Below are 19738 nucleotides of genomic sequence, written 5' to 3'. Positions count from 1 at the left end.
TGTAAATGAGTAGGTGGCCTGACATTGGAAAGGCACAGGCAGCAGCTCTTTGGGCTAGCGGCTAAGTCTCAGCATCTTTTAGTTAGAGAATCTCATTGCTACGTGGAGGGGAGAGGAGTGGGGCTGCTGAAGTGGCTCCTGGTGCTGGAGTCTTTCCTGGCCTGGGGGTGGCTGGGAGCTGAGTGACTGCAAGCCCTGGTGTGCTTACATGCGCTCAGCCATTCTGGTAAGACGACCGCGTCCCTGGTTTCTGTCCAGCAGGCTTTTCATTCCAATTCTGATCCACAAGACAGCCTGTTATGTTCATTTACTGTCTGTTTGATTGTGAATGTCTCCGGGCAGGGATCACCCTTCTGGTATTGTTTCTGGGGGATTCAGGTGCTATATAATGATGTAATAATGCTGGGAGTTTTAGAACTGAATAGATCCTCTCATTGCTGACACAGTTAAACTCTGTGCCCTCCAGTGGGAATGGCCTGATGCTGCCACATAGTGAGGAAGAAATGAAATTGGGACCCTTGTGTGTAGTTAGCTTGATGACAGCAACAGCTCCTGCTCTCCAGCTTCCATGTTCACTCAGTGACCTCCTTGTTTCCAGGGCTTCTCTGGTGACTTGTTTTCATAGCTGACAGCAGCAGGTTCAGCAAGTGAATTAATTTCTAGACCTGTTACCTGTTTTTTGGACTCTTACAATCCAAGCTCCATGGAGGGACATGACAGGACTTTGCTATGTTTTACTGCAGACAGCACTAGATATTCCAGGGCTTCTTAAAGGACCCTCCTTGAAACAGCAGCGGCAGCAACACCTTATCTGTTGTCAAACGGCCTGAAGATGCTAATCGTAATAGGTACATGTTTCTGGGCCAAGCACCCCAGCTGTACAGCTCACTTGTGTGCAGAAAAGACTATCTCAAACATTTGATGGTAGTCCAGTCTGGCAAATAGATGACAAGTTACAGTGTGCTTCACAGAGAGCATACGTAGGCTATCAGCGGGGACAAATGGTCATGTGTCAAGGAGAATGACTGTACATGGGTAGCCTGGGAGTGCGGCGGTTAGAGCAGGATCTGATTGGGTGTCCTAGCCAAGGAGAAGAGATGGTGTGGGTCACTCTGTCGTCATTCTTCCAGCTGAGTGTTTTCAAAGGCACCCCTGGGAACCCCTTTACCTGTATGTTGTCAGGCTTCCCTGACTTGACTGAAGTGTTGTAGCTTCATGTTTACCAGTCTCGGGAGGGGAGGGAAATGGGACTGTTGGTCTGAAGGTTGCTGCTGTTCTGTGGTTCAGAGGGCTGTATGGAAGTGCTTTGGGTTAGTAGCCAAGAACCACAGCTACTCTAGCCTGTACTCTGTGGGGCATGTGGAGGGGTCTGTGGCCAGGGGGAGACCCTGCTTTTTCTGCCTCCTGGGTCTCTTACTCACTGGTTTTTGTTACTATTTATAGATTTTGACAATGAGGGGGCTGGAGGAACTTGTTTGTGAGGAGAGGTGAAAACAGCTCAGTATATATTGTAGCTTGGCTAAGTGACAAAACCCTTCTCCAGTTCTTGTGAGCTGTGTACACCTAATAAGGACCAGAATTAGCTAAGGTGGTCCAACAAGGTAAAATTGGAGCAGTGGGATGACGATGGGCAAAGGAAATGTAGACTGAATGTAGAGCAATCTTTCTGACAGCGGGATCATCTCCCAAGGGCTGTGGAGTCATTTACAGCTGGAATGGTCCAAGCTCTAGAGAACATAATGTAGGGAACAGTTCTGCCCTCGCCAGTGGAGCGCTATGGCGGGGAAGACCCTGATTTCTGTGGCAGAGAGTCTCTTTCTCATCTTCCCCCCTTTTATGTGGTGTAACTGGCGAGGTGTAGCATTCCCAGTTGCAGTTAATCACAGAGAAATGGAGTGTGTAGGGGGGAATAGAGACAAAGGGAATAAAATCTCTTGTTTACTTGTTTGTTTTTGTCATGAATTTGTGACTTATTTTTGGTTGGGAGGAGGGGAGATTGATGCACCCTTTTTTCTATGGTAGGACTTTCCCTGCCCTCTAGTTATCTCTTTCCATGGCTTGCTAAATTTAGTGCTCAGAATGAACAGGTATTTGGGGGCTAAGGCAGCAGTGTGGGAAGGGCTTCTGTGCATTGGATCATCATTGAAAGTCTGTACATTCCCCTCTCAGTACCAAGATTCACTCCTGACTGGAGGATCCCAGCAGTGAGGCTGTGGCAGAAGCACCCTCTCTCTTTGACAGGCCAGAAGGAACAGAGAGTGGCTCCTTTCCCACTTGCCCTCCTGCATTGGGAGAAGTGTGTGACTGCAGCTGTTCAGATCTCTCTGCAGGAGTGTACTGGTGAGGGGATTCATTTGCTGTCTAATGGAACAGTGAGAGGTTGCTGGCATCTCATTTTTGTGTTGGATGGGGAAGTAGCAGGCAGTTCAGCAAATGTTCCCTGGCAGCTCTGAGTTTGCACTCAAACTAGCACAATGGGGCAGAGCCGTTTAGTTGCTGTTGTGTCAGCTGTTGACTGTGTCTCCTCCTAGAGCGGAGATGCTGCAGCTGTATGAACGATGCATCCTCATGGATATTGAGTTCTCCGATAACCAGAATGTGGATCAGCTGCTCTGGAAGAACGCCTTCTATCAGGTGATTGAGAAATTCCGTCAGCTCCTCAAAGATCCACTAGGGGAGAATGCGCAGGAAATTCGGAACAAACTGCTTCAGCTCCTCGATGAGGTAAGAAAAGAAACAACTGTTTGAGGCTGGCTAGACCTTTGGGAGGAAGTGTTTTCTAGTTGTTAGAGCAGGGCTGTGGTGAGTCAGCACACCTACATTCTGGTCCAGTTCTGTATGACCTTGGCAGATCACTTCTCTTCTTCAGGGCCAGTTTAACTAAGGGTACGTCTACACTGCATGCTTCTTTCAGCGGTGTGTAGTGTACATACGCATATAGGCCCGTGAGCACAGGTATATGTAGCAGTGTAGCCGGTGAGACACAGCTTAGACACGTAAAGACATGCCTGAAGAGGCTGGGTGTGCGCTCGAGTATGTACTCCACACCGCTCTCTACGTGCCCAAGCCATGTCTCAGCTGCTCTTTTAGCCATGTAATGTCTGGCTGCCTCCCCACTGCTAAGGCCTTTCCCTGCTGCAGGAAAAGACTGGGACTGGGCAAAGGCTCTGGCAGGGGGAGGCAGCAGCTCCCCACTTCTGAAACCTGTCCATGCCGCACAGAGCTGCTGGAGATCTTCCCAGCCATGGGGAAAGGCTGTGGTGGCTTTCTGCTGCTGAAGCCTCTCCCTGCAATCTGAAAAGTCTCCAGCAGCAGGGAAAGGCTCTGGCAGGGGTATGTTGCTGCAGCCTTTTCCCACTGTCTCCTCTCTTCCAGAGCGTTTCGCTGACTAGTGTAGCTACACACTGCAGTGTGGACTCAGCCTGGTTTTCACTGTGGCATGGAGCTACAAATACCCTACTGTGCAGTGTAGAGGTAGCCAAGAGGTGTGATTTTAAATTGATGTTCTTAAACTGGTGCAACAGCTGTGTGGACCCTCTTGTTTATTATGGTTTAAACCAGGCTTGATTTGTTTTGGTTTAAGTCAGTTAGGAATTAGTTTAAAATAAACCAAAGTAAACCTAGTTTAAAGTGAACTAAATAAGAGCATTCACAGACTTTTCTACTGATTGAATTACATTGGTTTAAATCACACCTTTAATTAAACCACTGGACCTTTCTAGCAGAGACAAGGCTTTAGTTTCCCTTCCTGTACAGTGAGATAATACTGATCTGCCTCCCAAAGATGTCATTGTTAGATGCTTTTAGATCCCTGGATGACAGATCCTAGAAGAAGGTAATTTTTTTTTTTTTTTTTTTTTTTTAAAGAAACAAATCCCCAGGGAGCGGGCTCTCTTCTGCCTTCCACCCAGCAGTGCTGGCTGTGAGCAAACTGGGCTCTTCCAGCTGTGGCTAACAGACCTTGGCTTTGTGCTTACGATCATTGAGGGACATCACATTTGTCTGCTTGTTTGTTGCAGGGCACTATTTTCTTTGAGAATTTGCTTCAGAAGCTGCAGGTGTCATACCAGTTCAAACTGGAGGATTATATGGATGGGATGGCCATTCGCAGCAAGCCCTTGCGGAAGATGGTAAGTAGGCTTCCCTTCCAGGACATGTTGTCCTTGGTGTCTCACATGAGAGCTCTCTGATGAAAACTCTATCATGGCATCATCAAGAAGTGGGGGGCTCTTTATACCGATGACAGCATGTTCTCAGGAATATTTGCTCACTTGTTCTGATAACTCAGAGTTAAACAGCTCCAATGTGTTTATTGGTCTCATGTTTCTTTGCAAAGGTGAAGAATTTTGCTCTGCCTCAGCACTCAGACCAGGGCTGGAATGGGGAGTAGGTGTTAGAAAGAACCATGATTAGTGCCTCGTTTATTGAATATCTATATTGAGGCCAGGTCAATGATGGGAGAGAGAGAACAGCAGTGCCACTTCTATGCGACCTAGTAGCATGTCAATCCTGGGTGGTGGAGCATGAGTGGGATCACCTAGCAAGTGGTGTTCTCAGCCCAGCTCCATTTCCTAGTGGGTAGGTGTCCACATCACAACTATGCCCTGATAGGCAGTCTCAGCAGAGAGCCCAAGTCCTGAATGAGCCATGGAGCCTGCACTCCCCCGACTCCTCCAGGGCAGGGGTAGGGCACGTTTATGGGAGGGGAGATGGGAGTGGGTAGGGGAGCTTTGCTGTTGCTGCACATGTGCCATGAGAAAATAAGTGTTTCTTGCAGCACCTTTCACAAGAACTCCAGCTAAACAGCAACCCCCGTCTCCCTGGTGGCACGTGGAGTCCTTGTGTGCTGCACGCCTACAGATGAGCAATGGCCGCAGAGTTTCCATAGCATGTATTGAATGTTTCTTTTCAAGGTGAAGTACGCACTGATCAGTGCCCAGAGGTGTATGATTTGCCAAGGGGACATTTGCAGGTACAGGGAGCAAGCGAACGACACAGCAAACTATGGGAAAGCACGCAGGTACCGTACCCTCCCCCTCAGCCCTAAGCAGAGTTCTTACCATACTTAGCTACACGGGCATCACCTCATTTCACATCCAGTTATGCCTGTGGCCAATGCAGACCTTCCATGCTTCCCATTTGATTACTGTCCAACAAGATTAAAGGGTGCAGGAAATGCTGGACAGACTAATCTGCCACCCTAAGAAGCACGCTTGTTTGGCTGATGGATTCTGCCCCCCGTCAGGGAGTGTTAATGTGGAAGCTGTGCTGTGCTGTGCTCTGAAGTGATGGCGGTGCAGACTGTGTGGCTGGCTTGTTTTCTGCTGAACTCCTGCTGACGGCTTCTCACCAGTGGAGGTTCTCACATTATCCATGTGTTCTGGCTGCAGCACGACTTGGTGGCACCTGTTGCCTCTTGTCACTCTATTTTTGCTTGTGATAAATTCCCTCTTCTGATCAGGGCTGTAGGCAAGGCAAAGCCCAGCGTGCACTGCAGATAATGTGGCATTGACAGTGAGGAGCAAAGGGAACAGAGCCCTAAAGCATAGCAGGGCTTGTCTATAAGGGACAATGTGCAGAGCAGGGGAACTAGCTTAGCCACTGCAGGTTTCTGACTTTTTTGGAAACTTTCTGCCTGGTGTTCTTGTGGAACTCTTCTGCATGAGGTGAGGGAGGGGACTAGGAGGCTCACCGCCATCTGACCAGCCCTCTCCCTGGGTCAGAGGCATGTGGAATAGACTGGTGTGTACTGATGAACAGATACACCCGCTAGGGAATATAAAATAAAGGGCAAACTACCATTCAGGCCAGGCCCTTTCGTCCGGGGTAGCTCTACCATCACAAAAGGATTCAAAACGAATAAAACAATGCAAAACACATGGTCCCAGCCAGCAGAGCCCTTTTCAGCTTCCACTGGGTAGCCTTACCTGGCTCCCTCCTATCCTCCTGCTGGGTGCCCTGGGAGACACTTCCCTCATCTTCTTCAGAGCGAGCAAGGGGCATTCCTTGCCCTAATCTGCAGCAGGCAGTTACACGATACTTCATCTGCTGGCCCTTCTCCACTGTGTGCCCGTCGGGAGACTACAGCTCTAAAAGAGGCTTACCAGGGCTGTAGCAGATGTGCTGGCTGCGCATGCGCTCACAGGCCCTTGCCACCTGGGCAGAGGGCCAGCCCTCCTTGGATGTGCCAGTGATGAAAGGGGCCCCAAATGAAGGGAAGGATTCTTTGTGTTGTTAATAATGGTCTGGGTCTCTGCAGTTTCTTGCCAGTCACCTACTGTGTCTCTCTCTCCCCACGCAGTTGGTATCTGAAGGCTCAGCACATTGCCCCCAAAAATGGCCGTCCATACAATCAGTTGGCTCTGCTGGCTATCTACACGGTAAGAGCGTCTCTGGGTGTGTGGGACTAGAAGCGGTGTGGCCTCTTGGCTGATAGCGGACGTCCTTCCTGGGGAGGTGGCTGTATGTGGGGGAGCACCTGCACCATGCTTTTCACCAAATGATGGGGCTGTGCTGTGAATGATGAGGGCACCATAGGCAACAGGGCCATGTAGTCAGATATGGGCAGCAGGAGCTCTAGTCTTTGGCCTGTCTGCAGCTCTTGGGCCTGGGGTAGTTACAGCTCAGTTGCATGCTGTGTTTTCAGAGTTTATAGTGTAAGTCTGAATTTGGTGCCCATAGTTCTAACCAAAGTAACCTTTCTAGCCACATGTGCAACATTTCTGTACCCTGCAAGGGTCTGCTAGAGTTTAGTGTGTGAAGGGGGCTGGCTGGCTACCCTTTGTGCTGCCTGATTCCACCCCTGAGGACACAGTCCCTGTCCTAGTGAGCTCACATTCTAAACAGTCCTGTCCTGAACCAGCTGGCTGTGGGCTGGGGAAAGACACAGGGCAGCGTGTTCATTGGGGATGTTAGCATATAGTTTTTTAGGGCTGCAGTTGGGGTAGGTTTTGCCAGTGAGGCGATTCTGCTGTCTGGTTTGTTAATCCTTCTGGGAAGGGAGGCCTTTGGGAAAAGTGTATTTGATGGCAGACAGCGGAAGTGTCAGGCCAGAGCGTAGGGATCAGTGACCAAACATCTGCTGAAATGCATGAGCTCTGAAAGATGCCATGTTAAAACAGAATAGCTGAAAATTGTGTCCTGTGTCACACAGAGCAGGGTTCGGAGATGTATTTCCCTGACAACTGCTGATGGACCACCCTGACTCCTGGAGCGGCATGCAGAGCCACTGAGTTCTCTGCTGTGCTGCGGGTGTCTGTGTGGCTGTCAATTTTCAGGAGAAACTCTACATCCTGAGTGGGTCTTGGCAGGTTCAAAGCCCTTTGGGGCACCCTTTAATAATAACCCACCTAAATAGCCCTGATCCTCGCTGCAGTAAAGAAGATGCTGAGAGGAAGGATAGTCCAGTAGTTTAGGGCATTAGTTTGGGGCTTGGAGTCTTGGTTTCAGTTCCCAACTCCATCCCAGAGTTTCTGTGTGACCCTAGGCAAGTCCGTTAGTCTCTCTGGGCCTTGGTTTGTGAGATGTGTAGAAGATCATTTCCCTACTTCACAGGGGGGCGGAGAGGATTGTGAGGTGCTTAGATACAGTGGTAATGGAGGGGAAAGCAAATCCCATAGATAGACTTGCAGTTTGAGGGACAGAGTGAGGTTGGGACTTTCAGTCGATACTCTCTATGGTCACCAACTAAACTGGCCCATTTCAGTGCCAGGTTCACTGGGCCTTTGGTCTGATGTTTTACCTGCACTCCCCAAAGTGCACGGAGGCTTGGACTTGGTGCTGGTGGCTGCAGGTAAATGTGTTCTCCTGGGGGAGTCCCAGGCCCCATGGCATCTGGGATGTGCTTTAGAAGCAGGACGTGGCTGCTCTGTTTTTAGCTGTGAATGACAATCTGCACTTGTGGGTGTGCCAAGAGGTACAGGGTGACAGGTGGCCTTTGCTTGGGCTTATACTGCATGCTCCGGAGTGATGTGGGGCAGGTCTCTGGTTGTGTTTCTGCAGAGGAGGAAGCTGGATGCTGTGTACTATTACATGCGCAGCCTGGCTGCCAGCAACCCCATCCTCACAGCCAAGGAGAGTCTCATGAGCCTGTTCGAAGAGACAAAACGCAAGGTGAGTCTTGGTGCGGGGCTGCCTGATGCTGCTCCCTCCTTGTTGGTGCCTCCTGCCATGTCCTGGAGCTGGGCTGGCTGACGCTGCAGGTGCTTCCTGCCGAGAGCTAGGGGTGTATTGCTCTTGCACTGGGACATGCTGAAGATGTTCTAATGGATTGGTAACTGCTTAAAAGATAGGAAACAAAGGGTAGGTATAAATGGTCAGTTCTCAGAATGGAGAGAGGTAAATAGTGGTGTCCCCCAGGGGTCTGTACTGGGACCAGTCCTATTCAACATATTCATAAATGATCTGGAAAAAGGGGTAAACAGTGAGGTGGCAAAATTTGCAGATGATACAAAATTACTTAAGACTGAAAAGGATCTCTCAAAACTGGGTGACTGGGCAACAAAATGGCAGATAAAATTTAATGTTGATAAATGCAAAATAATGCACATTGAAAAGCATAATCCCAACTACACATATAAAATGATGGGGTCTAAATGAGCTGTTACCACTCAAGAAAAAAATCTTGGAGTCATTGTGGATAGTTCTCTGAAAACATCCACTCAATGTGCAGCGGCCGTCAAAAAAGCGAACAGAATGCGAGGAATAATTAAGAAAGGGATAGATAATAGGACAGAAAACATCATGTTGCCTCTGTATAAATCCATGGTATGCCCACATCTTGAATACTGTGTGCAGATGTGGTTGCCCCGTCTCAAAAAAGATATATTGGAATTGGAAAAGGTTCAGAAAAGGGCAACTAAAATGGTTAGGAGTATGGAACAGCTTCTGTATGAGGAGAGATTAATAAGGCTGGGACTTTTCAGCTTGGAAAAGAGATGGCTAAGGGGAGATATGATTGAGGTCTATAAAATTATGACTGGTGTAGAGAAAGTAGATAAGGAAGTGTTGTTTACTATTCATAACACAAGAACTAGGGGTCACCAAATGAAATTAATAGGCAGCAGGTTTAAAACAACTAAAAGCAAGTATTTCTTCACAAAACGCACAGAAGATGTTGTGAAGACCAAGACCATAACAGGGTACAAAAAAGAACTAGATAAATTCATGGAGGATAGGTCCATCAATGGCTATTAGCCAGGATGGGCAGGGATGGTGACCCTAGCCTCTGTTTGCCAGAAGCTGGGAATGAGCGACAGGGGATGGATCACTTGATGATGACCTGTTCTGTTCATTCCTTCTGGGGCACCTGGCACTGGCCACTGTTGGTAGACAGGATACTGGGCTAGATGGACCTTTGGTCTGACCCAGTAGGGCCATTCTTATGTTCTTGTGATTGGTGGGGGGTTGGCAAATGGTATTGGGTCTGGATTTGACTCTTGCATAGTTCTGAGAAAGGGTGGAAAGTAGACTCAGCTGCCAAAGTGAAGCTTCTTTTCCCGTTTCTCTCCAAAGAGCGGTGAGTGCTTCAAGAGATCACTGATAAGCTCTGGGGCTTTTTCCTCTCTGGGTCACTGGTTAAAGGGCATCTTAGCTAAGCAGGGACTGAAAGTTGTTCCAGTTCCTAGTGAGACAGGGATCCACCTCCTCACAGTCACCACCATACTACTTGGCATGCTCGTTGGTGGGTTTATCAAATAAGTCAAGTAAGTGTTCAGATGGGCCATGGAGACTGAGCTCCTCTCCTCTCCTCTCCTCAGAGGTGGACGCTCCGGATCAGAGGTGTGACAGGTTGGCTGTGTAGGTGTTTTGTGGCTAGATAAAGTCTTTCAAACTCCGGGGCACTCAATCTAGCATCTTTCACCAGAGCTGAGGTTACTAAACACCAGCAGTCAAACAATAGAGCAGGCAGCTGCTGTGCTTTGCAAGCTGGGGAAACAGCTGGCTTCTGACAGATTCTTTTCCTGGTAAATGAAATGACAACTTACTTTTCCTGAGCCATGATCCCTGAGGTTTCTGAATCTGTCTCTCTTGTCTGCGCAGGCTGAGCAGATGGAACAGAAGCAGCATCAGGTGCTGGAACTGAGCCCTAGCCGATGGGGGACGGGCAAGAAGTCCACATTCCGACAAGTTGGAGATGACGCCACTCGGCTGGAGATCTGGATTCATCCCTCCCACCCCCGCTGCTCCCATGGCCATGAATCCGGCAGGGAATCTGAGCAGGACAATGGTCTTGGGAACCTCAGCCCCAGTGATGTGAGTACTGTGGAACACTGCTGTTGACTTTGGTGTCATATGTTTGGAATGTAGTTGAATGACACTGCAACTGTTTTGCTTTCTTGTTGCTAAATATTCCAGTGTTTTGACTTCTCTTATGCCAGCAGTGCCCGGGTCAAGCTAAGGAGCTGGTGACCTTGTGCTTCTTGTGTTTAAGGCATGTGGTTATCATCTATTCTTTGGTAACGTGGTCATGTTGCTGTTCCTGGAATTGTAAAGAGACAGATGGAAGAGGCAGCAAAAAAATTCCATTGAGAGGCTTTAATTTAAGTGACACAAAGCGACGGGAAATGGTGAGGTTGGCAGCTGAGGAGCTATGGTTTGCTGGGGATCCTCCAGCCTTTGGGACTTTTCCTGGAAATGGGACCTTTTCCCTAGAGCCACCTGGTCGGAGTTGTGCTCAGGGAGGGTGAAAGCCAGGGATTTAACTTCTATTGTAGGTGTAGTATGAGTGTTGTTTATTGTGCTGGAAGCCAGATACTTTCCTTTCCTCCTGCAAAGGAAAGAATAAACCAAAGGCATCTTTCATAGGTCCCATCTGTGTCCCTAGCAAGGGAGAGTCTGAATGAACTCGATTAGTCAAATATGGCCCATGAATGTGTAAGCTGAACAAGCCAATTGTTAGGAGGACACCTGCTTGGAGCTTTGCCTTTCTCTAGGAATGCAAACATTTTCTTGGCATATCTTGCATGCAAGAGACCTTGCATAAGAACTCTGAGCAGCCTCTCTGGAGACAGCTGCTAGGGGGTACCTGACTGGGGGTGGGAGACACGCTCTTCACACAGGGCAGGGCCAAGAGCTCCTCAAAGATTGTTTCATTGTTAGAACTGGTTTGTTTTCTTCAGCTGCACTAAGAATACTGAAGCCTCGTTCTGTTTATGGCGTTGCTATGCTCTTGCTGAAATGCAGCTCTCTGGCAATGTCAGCACAGATTGGGGGCCTGTTTTTCTTATTAGACTTGGATTGATGCATGTGCTTGACACACAAGGCCTGGGAATGGCTTTTCCCACCCTGCTGCGTTAGTGAAGGCCTGTGTTCTCTGTTGCTGCCAGGGATACAGAAGTGAAAGTGAGGAGCGCTAAGAAGTGAACATCTTACACCAGGATCAGTGTATGAAGCTCTTCTATTTTTGTTCCTTCATTCTTTCCTCTGTTGTTGTCATTCTCATTCGTGTTTTCCCGCATAGTGACTAAAAGGGGGTTGAGGAGTGCTCTGTCTTGCCACTGTGTGGTGCTGTTTCTCCTCCTAATGAGGTTGTGCCAAGCACAGAGGAGAGTGAGGCAATGCTGACCAAAGAGACCCTCAGCCCTTGATCACATGAAGCTCAAGTTCACTGGAGGGACGGGGAGGCAACTGCTGTCCTAGGGGAACATGTGCCAGGATTTTGGATGCTCTTTTATAGACTAATCTAAACTGTTCCGTTGCCTTCCCCACCAGCTTTAGCACTCGGCAAGGTCAGAGCTAAGCAGTGCTCTCTCCTCTGTGCTGACTCTGGTGCGCTTGGGACCATGCATACAGGAGGCCCCATACTTCACCACATGCTCCCAATCTGTGGGGAAGCGAGATAGGGAGAGGGCAAAGCCCCCTCACTCCAGGATTGAGTGTAATACTGTAAAATAGCTGTTCTGTTATATATGGCTCAGGGAATTGGGAAAGAGATTCCGATTCCTGAGCCTTTCTCGTCTAGGTGCTACTTCAAAGCCAGTCCAAGGCAATGGTGACTGAAAATGGTTATCCTGAGTCTGTTCCCTGGTATCCTGTTGACTGCATCATAAAGCCCCCATCGTTGGACCCTTGTTGGCATACTCAGCTGAGAGGCCACATACTGAGTGTTTGTTCTGTGGACAGAGGCCATCATCCCAGGAAATGCATGCTAGCACAGACGTGTTCTGTATGTTGTTATTGAGCAGGGGACTCTGCTCAGCTTTGCACTCCCTGCATGTGTGCGTTGGGCCAGTCACTTCCCTCTCTGTGCCTTCCTTTCCCATTCTGTAGAATGGGGATAGTGACTCCAGCCTTAGAGGGGGCTGGCCATCAGGTTAGTAAAGCCCTTTGGCTGAGACCGTGAGATGAAAAAGGCTGGAGAAGGACAAATTACTGGGCTGATTATCGTCACCACCAAGAAGAGTGAAGTGCAGTCCTGTAATTTGCCTGTAGCACCGTATAAATGGCTAGTTAGAGGTTTGGTGTGGTTTCTTCTGCCAGTTTACCACATCATATCTTCCAGGGGGCAGCAGAGCTCAGCAAATGCAACCCTCTTCCTTCTGAGGTATCCTGGCTCTGGCTCCTTTCTCCGTTGGCATGGAGGCCTGGATGCTGAGTGCAGCCTGTTGCCTTGGGCTAGATCACAGAGGGCCAAAGCCATTCCTGGGTTATAATACTGCCTTTTCGTTTGAGGGGCTTTTTTTTGTGCATGCAGTCTTTTGTGGTTTAGCTCTCCTTGTCTTTCTTTCTCCAGCTGCACTGAAGTCTCCTGGAAATGTGTAGCATTGACACTCTACACCAGGGGTTCTCAAACTGGGGGGTCAGGACCCCTCAGGGGGTTGCAAGGTTATTACATGGGGGGTTGCAAGCTGTCAGCCTCCACCCCAAACCCTGCTTTGCCTCCAGCATTTATAATGGTGTTAAATATATAAAAAAGTGTTTTTAATTTATTGGGGAGTCGCACTCAGAGGCTTGCTATGTGAAAGGAGTCACCAGCACAAAAATTTGAGAACCACTGCTCTAGCCTGTGCTGAGCTGGTGCACTGGCCTCCTGATGGCTGGATTGCCATGGCATGTTCCTACTCAGGGAAGCAAGAAAGTGGCTGAGCCAATGACCAGCTCCATTGGTTTTTAGGTTTTTTACAGCTGAGTAGTGCAAAGTGAGCCCAAGAGCTGGGTCCCTGCTTCCTGGCTGCACTTGCCTTGTGTGTGTGTCTGGGTTTGAAATGGGATAGTTGGTGGGTGACGCTTGGTGAGCACACAGTGAGCCAGTGGAGCAAACCGTCCAAGTTCTCTCAATTCCTTGAGAAAGTGTTAATGTTACTCAGAGTCAGAGATTTTAATCACCCCTGTCAGGAAGTGCAGAGTTAAGGTTCCCACAGTGGCCTTGTCTTTTGGTTATGCATCGTAGTAGACTGTTCCTCACATTATCATGCAACACGCTCCATAGGTGCAACTAAAGTTAGAGCAGAGAGGCATTGTAATAATTAAATAATACTTTGTCCTTCTCTGGAGGTCTTGAGTGCTTTACAACCAGTGATGAATTAAGCCTTCTATACCCTTTCTGAGGTAGGACAGTATCATACAGCAATGAAAAGTTTAGGCCACACAGAGAGCCTGTGGCAAAGCTAAGACCAGAACCCAGGTCTCCTGATTCCATGTCCTGTGCTCTAGCCACAAGACTTTTCTGTCCCCTGGACAATACTAGTTATTTGTTGACTAATGTGTCCCTTACCCAGTATTGTAGACCCTTGTAATGATAGGCCCTTTTGCAGTAGCACATAAATGCAATGGGCCAAAGTTACAGTTACAGTGGGACTATTAGAATTGGAGTTCAAAGCTCATTGCAAGCAGCTCTTCACACAAGCCTTCCTCCTCAGCAGCAGCAACTGAAAGGACAAATCGGCTGCATTTCTGCAAACAAGCAATAGAATGCCACCAGCAGCTGCATAAAGGAGTGAGGAGAGCAGATGCCTTCTTACAGACTAAATGTAGTGGGGTTCTTACCTTTCTATTCAGGGCCAAGATACTAAGGTAATGGGCACATTGGAAATACCTATGGAGGGTCTTAATTTTTGGTGATTAATGTCTCAGCCTTAACGCTACATTAACTTAGCTCGTTGTGCATAATGTCCTTGATTTTGCTGTTGATTCTCTAAATGACTGTGATGGGTGTGAGTGCTAGTGGTGAGAGTGGGAAGGGTGTGTGACAGAGCTGGGTGAGGTGGCGTTGACTGTGCTGCGTGTCAGATCTGTAGGCGATACCTCTCTGTGCGGTGCCCTCTCAGTCACCGACAGTTTGACTGGAGACGGGCTCTGGGCCCTTCTAGCCTCCCGGCCTTTCCCCAAGTCTCCCTTGTACTGGACTGGATTGGAAAATCTTCTTGTTGTTAGGTGATCAGAGAAATGCTGGTCTGAAGCTGGAAATGCAGTGTCACCCCTTTGTCCTTGCAAGGCAGTTGAGATCAGATGGGTTGTCCCTGCACTCCCTCCTGAAACCCTGTCTGAGTTCTTCTGGCTCATGGAGCTTGCCAGACCATGCTTGTCTCTCTGTGGCTCTCTTCATAGCTGGGTACAAGTTGTTTCTGTTTGTGTCAGGATATCTTTGACCATTTTCATCTTTCCTCATTCACCAGCTCTTCCTTTCTGAATGATTCTCTTCTACCCACTGCTTGTCTAATCCTCCCATCACCATGGTGTCTAGACACCAGATGCATCCCTGCAACCATGACAGTAATCAAAGGTGGGAGGAGGCACTTCCCGTGACTCCGGCTCTCTGTCCAGGAGCACTGAAGAGTCCTGTAGGTTGCCTGGGCTGCATGCTGCTTTCATCGTAGGGCAGATGCCCTCAGCAGAGAGCAAGGTCACTTTCCCAGTCAGCTCCTCTGGGTTTCACATCCGTTTTCCCTGGGTTCTATTTGCTGTTTCTTCTCCATGTGCTTGTTCCTCTTGGGTGACTGTGCTGACTGGGGCGGCAGGGGAATGGCTGGTTTCCTTGTCTGTTTAATTTCAGCCTAAAGTCTGTTTCGAGTCTGGGGTTCTGTGGCTGGTGATGAGATTTCATAGAGAAGTAGAATAAAATCTCCTCTCAGCCTAGTTGAATAGCTTTGCAGTGCTCCTCTGCCCCGGATCACTCTGCTTCACTCTCCCCTGCCAGCGTGACTCAGCTGCTCTTGCCTGTGTATCAATCCCACCCATCCAGTCCACGTTCACACTGGGATTGCACTGCTCTCTCTGGGACCGTTTTGTGTTTCTGGGGTGCTTGGCACCGTATTAGCCAAGAACACATCTTTGCACATACAACTATACCACAGAGAAGTACTCCCTTGCCTAGTGAAGTTGTGTGTTACATCTGCAGCGTTTCCTGTAGTTCTTTTCCTCTATATATAATTAGAAATAAGCGACAGACAAAAGTTGAAATGGTGTGTTGTTAAAATCCTGTACCGGCCCCTTCGCAGAGGCACCTGGGTGAGAGCGCCAGTAGGGAAATGCATCTTTTCTGACAGTTCATCAAACTAACGGGAACTTGTCTCCTCAGTCATAGTGCTCATGCTAGCGTGACTCTGTTCCACCTGCACAGTTCCCAGAGGCTAAAGAACAATTAATGGTTCCTGAGGTTCCGAAGCCACTAAAGAGAATGGTTAAATCATGGTGTTTTGGACAGAGGGGAAAGTAAAGATAGGCTGAGCTTTGGGATGGCAGGAGGAGGGCAGCCCAGACAGCCATGTTCAAAATGGAAGCTAGCTGGGTGGCCCAGGGTTTTGGGGTCAGCACAAAGACAGGAGTTAAAGGAGGGGGCTGTACTGCTGACTGTGCGGAAGCAGTAGAGGCTGTCACTCTGAGGAGCAGAATGATCGTGGCTGAGAATTTAGGGCACCATAAGCACAATCTTCCCAGCTTTCTGATGCTGCTTCCGTAGGACTTTGGAGAGCGCCCTGGCATCTGGCTTAGGCTTCAAGCTATTCGTACATTTTCCTGTTACGTGCAGGGCTACGATGAGAGTCAGCCTGTTCTGGTTTTTACAAGAGCCTGCCTTGGGAAGAATAATACCTGCTGGCAGAAGTGCAAGGCTCACTGTTTTACTGCCTCCTGGGGTCGGGTGGGGAGCCTAGGCAAAGAGTGACCCTTTTGTTTTGGGAGCTGAGATCTGGAGAGTAACTTGAAGCAGACATGGCTTCTATTTCCAGTTTAAACAGTGCAATCGGGAATTGAGGCACAAACCCTTTGATGTAGCAGGTTCTGTGCATTCTCCCCCTACTGTTCTCTTGGAGCACAGCTCTAAGAAAGGTGAGAGGTCGCCCAGTATGTATGCGCTGGGAAACAGACAGGGTTGCACTCACCACTTGAGTGAATGCCCCAGAAACTGTTAGCTCAGGACTAATGCTTTTTAATCCTTATAGGATGTTCACCTGCAGCCTTGTGCTCCATCTCTACCCAAAAGCACTGAGAGTGGTGGGCAGGTCACCAGTTAATCCAGCCAAGCCCCGGCACTTACCTAATCGCCTGACAGCCATGGACCCTTGTGTTCATGTTGTACACTGAGGTGCTCCACAGAGGTGGAATGTTTGTCCCCCAATGTGGGGGGCTCCTGGTTCTTTGACAGTGCATGAGCCAGTGCTGGGTCACAGTCCCCACAGCTCAGCACCGGGTCCAGCTGACCGCAGGGCCTTGTAGCAGCTCTAGAACATTTGAGTGGGAAGGGAGTCTCTGGTGGTTCAGGAAATCTATCTCCTTTGCATGTTGGCTCTGAATATCTCCAGCAAGGGTGACTCCTGGCTGGGCAGCTGCCCAAAGTATTGCTAGATTTATAATGTGCTCCCTAATATCTGACTTGGGAGCCCTTCAGTCGCCCGTGCGTTGTGTTCGGCTTTTGCAGGAAAATAAAAGTAGGGCTCCCTGTCCTCCTTACTGCAGTACATTGAATTGTATCAACTGCTTTGTTGCATTACGCTCCAGAAGTGCTGCTCCAGTGAGGAAGGGAAGGGAAGAGATTTCTGTGGAGAGGATGCTAGGTCAGGGGTGGGCAAACTTTTTGGCCCAAGGGCCACATCAAGGGCCCCCTGTACGGAGGGCCGGGTAGGGAAGGCTGTGCCCCCCAAACAGCCTGGCCCCCACGCCCTATCCATCCCCACCCACTGACTACCCCCCTCAGAACCTCCAACCCCCACCAGCTCCTTGTCCCCTGACCGTCCTCTCCCGGCACCCCCCACCTCTAACCGCCCCCCCCCCCAGATCCCACCCCCTATCCAATTCCCCCTGCTTCCTGTCCCCTGACTGCCCGCTGGGACCCCCTACTCAACTCCCTTCTCTGCCACCCACATGCGCCACCGCTCCCTTCTCTGCCATCCGGGACCCCCTACCCAACTCCCTTCTCTGCCACCCACATGCGCCACCGCTGCCACCCCCTTACCATGCCGCTCAGAGTGGCAGGAGCTCACAGCCCCACTGCCTGGACGGAGCCAGCTGCGCTGCCCGTGCGGCGGGGTAACTGCGGGGGAGGGGCCGGGGGTAACCTCACTGGCCAGGAGCTCAAGGGCCGGGCAGGACGGTCCCGCGGGCCGTAGTTTGCCCACCTCTGTGCTAGGTACTAGCAGGAGGCCAAAGGCAGCTTCCTAAAGTTTTTCCTCTCTCCTCCCCACTAGACCAGTGGCACACTCCTTGAATTCTCTTCCTTTGCCCCCACTAGAGACCTGCTTCCTGATGTCTCTTCTCTCCCACCCCAAGCAGAGTCCTGTCTCCACCCCCACAGGTTTGCAGGAAGCTGTTGGGTTTTGGTTACTCACTTGTGGAGGTCAGGTCAAGGTCTGGGGTTTTTTTCCTTTGTGTTTAGGAAACGGTTTACAAACTATGTGTCAAGAGCTGGGGAGCAGGCCCAGTGCAGGTGGCGTGTGAAAGGGGCTTCTCAACCTGTTACTTGCTGGACTTGAGTTAGTTCTCTTCTCTGTCTCCCCACTGTAATTTTTCTCTTGGTTGGCAGTGTGAGCACCTCTGAGTGCATCCCCCAACCTGCAAACTCTCCACCTCCTAACGTGACCTCGGTCACCAAACCACCCTGGGCTTTATTTTTATTCGAGCCGTTTTGTTTCGAGCTGTGATGTTGGTTTCTTTCCTCTAACAGAGAGAGGCCTTCTCTCAGGAGGAAGCAGAGTGTGCCAGGCTGCAGTTGAGGCTGGTTAAACACTAAAACCACATTCCTAGCCTCTCTGGGCTTGAGACGTGACATAAGCCATGCAGCTAGCACTGGCTTCTGCTCCCTCTAGCCTGCCAGTTACACACCTTCCCAGGGTTGCACAGAACTCTTTTTTTAAGTTATGCTTTTTGTTTGACAATATTTGTATTTATTTTATTTATAATATTGAGCTCCTGTCTCAGCTGCACGAGAGATCCCCTAGAATCAACACCATTTCCCCAGGTCTGGCTCTTGATTTCTTCCATGGGCCTTCCCCAATGTGCTGCTGAGACCTGTCACAGCTCACCAGGCGTGATTACCAATATATCCTGTGCATGCATGTCAAGTGGAACCCACGTGTTGCTTTCCAAGCCACTTGACCTTTTGTCATTACCCAGAAAGTATGGGCTTATTTACCAGTAAGAATTTCCAGAAGTTGGTATCGATTTTTCAGACCATGTTGGTGGATTTTTTTTTTTTAAAATGTGAGGACCAAGGTAGGGACTAACACAGCTTGACGGGGAGAGATTGTGTAACGTGCTTTCCTTCCAGCTATGGGCATCTGATGTTAGTGGGTATCTGGAACATTACAGTGCCTCGGAAAGGTGCTTTTGTGAGTTGCTGTTCTTACATCCCCCGTGCTCAGAAAGGCTTGGATGAGTAAGTAAAGTTCTAACAAGACCTTGCTAGACTTTACAAGCAAATGCCATCTTCCTGAAAGCCCCTTTCCCTGTGACTCACGTCTGTCTTCATTTCTTTCCCATCATTGCTGAGTAGCCAGGGATTTGTGTGTGGCCAAATCCCCCTCCTTGTTCTAACCAGCCACCTCCTGCTGCTACACGAGTCCATCCTTCCGGAGTGAATGTGCTGGTCTGGGCTCTGGAGGGGGGCATTGCTGAGGATGGAAGAAGGGAGTTTGTGGTTTAGGTCTAGCAATGGTAGTAATTGGCAGAGCTGCGAAAGGGACTCAAGGGCAGAGTGGTCTAAGTGGAGTGTCAGGAGAGTGTTTGGTAGATTTCCCAGAATGGGCAGGTGCTTGTAGGCTCAACAGTCCTTCTTATGATTTTTGTCATTGGTCTAAGAGCTTGTCTACATGGTGCTTGCAAAGCACACAAGAGGAGTATGATTTGTAAAGCAGACTAATGTATTGCGCTCTAACTGCCCCATGTAGATCCTGCTGGCATGCTCTAATAGGTATCCAGTTTGCGTTAACATAGTCCTGTTTCAGACCTTTTCAGCAGATAGGACAGACTGAAACCTGGTTTTCCAGAGACTTCGTCCTGACAGATTGTTTGAATCTCAGATGACACATATTCCAGTGCATGCTCCTTTGGTTTCACAGAGGCACCAGTCTTTAAATTGAATCTGCTCCACACCACACAGCTAATGTGCTGCTACCTGGACAAGTTCACATCCAAGGAAGAACTGAGCCTCACAGCTTGACCTCTCCTGACATCATCAGAATTATATGTCACAATGTTGTTGTTTTCTGGAGAGGTTCTTATCCTATTGCAGGAATGAGAGAGAGTCCTGTCTCCTGGGCTTTTCTCCCCTTCCTTCTTTGTGACACATAACAAGTGGGGTATAACC

At 49.3% G+C, this 19738-nt stretch overlaps 1 protein-coding gene across 4 annotated transcripts in view; it reads left to right on the top strand.

Moving 5' to 3' along the window:
- Window positions 1-19738, top strand: part of SMG6 (SMG6 nonsense mediated mRNA decay factor) — a 156758-nt gene that overhangs the window by 5645 nt on the left and 131375 nt on the right. For all 4 annotated transcript variants that reach the window (XM_074974503.1, XM_074974502.1, XM_074974501.1 and 1 more), the window contains exons 3-8: window positions 2532-2724; window positions 4020-4130; window positions 4914-5020; window positions 6302-6380; window positions 8002-8112; window positions 10042-10254. In XM_074974503.1, coding sequence (XP_074830604.1) covers window positions 2532-2724; window positions 4020-4130; window positions 4914-5020; window positions 6302-6380; window positions 8002-8112; window positions 10042-10254 — 814 coding nt within the window. The remainder of the gene's footprint in view (window positions 1-2531; window positions 2725-4019; window positions 4131-4913; window positions 5021-6301; window positions 6381-8001; window positions 8113-10041; window positions 10255-19738) is intronic.

The sequence above is a fragment of the Natator depressus genome, chromosome 17 (assembly GCF_965152275.1).
Source record: "Natator depressus isolate rNatDep1 chromosome 17, rNatDep2.hap1, whole genome shotgun sequence".
Taxonomy (NCBI): domain Eukaryota; kingdom Metazoa; phylum Chordata; order Testudines; family Cheloniidae; genus Natator; species Natator depressus.
Note: the sequence above shows the minus strand (reverse complement) of the source record. Positions and strands in the feature narration are given on the sequence as shown.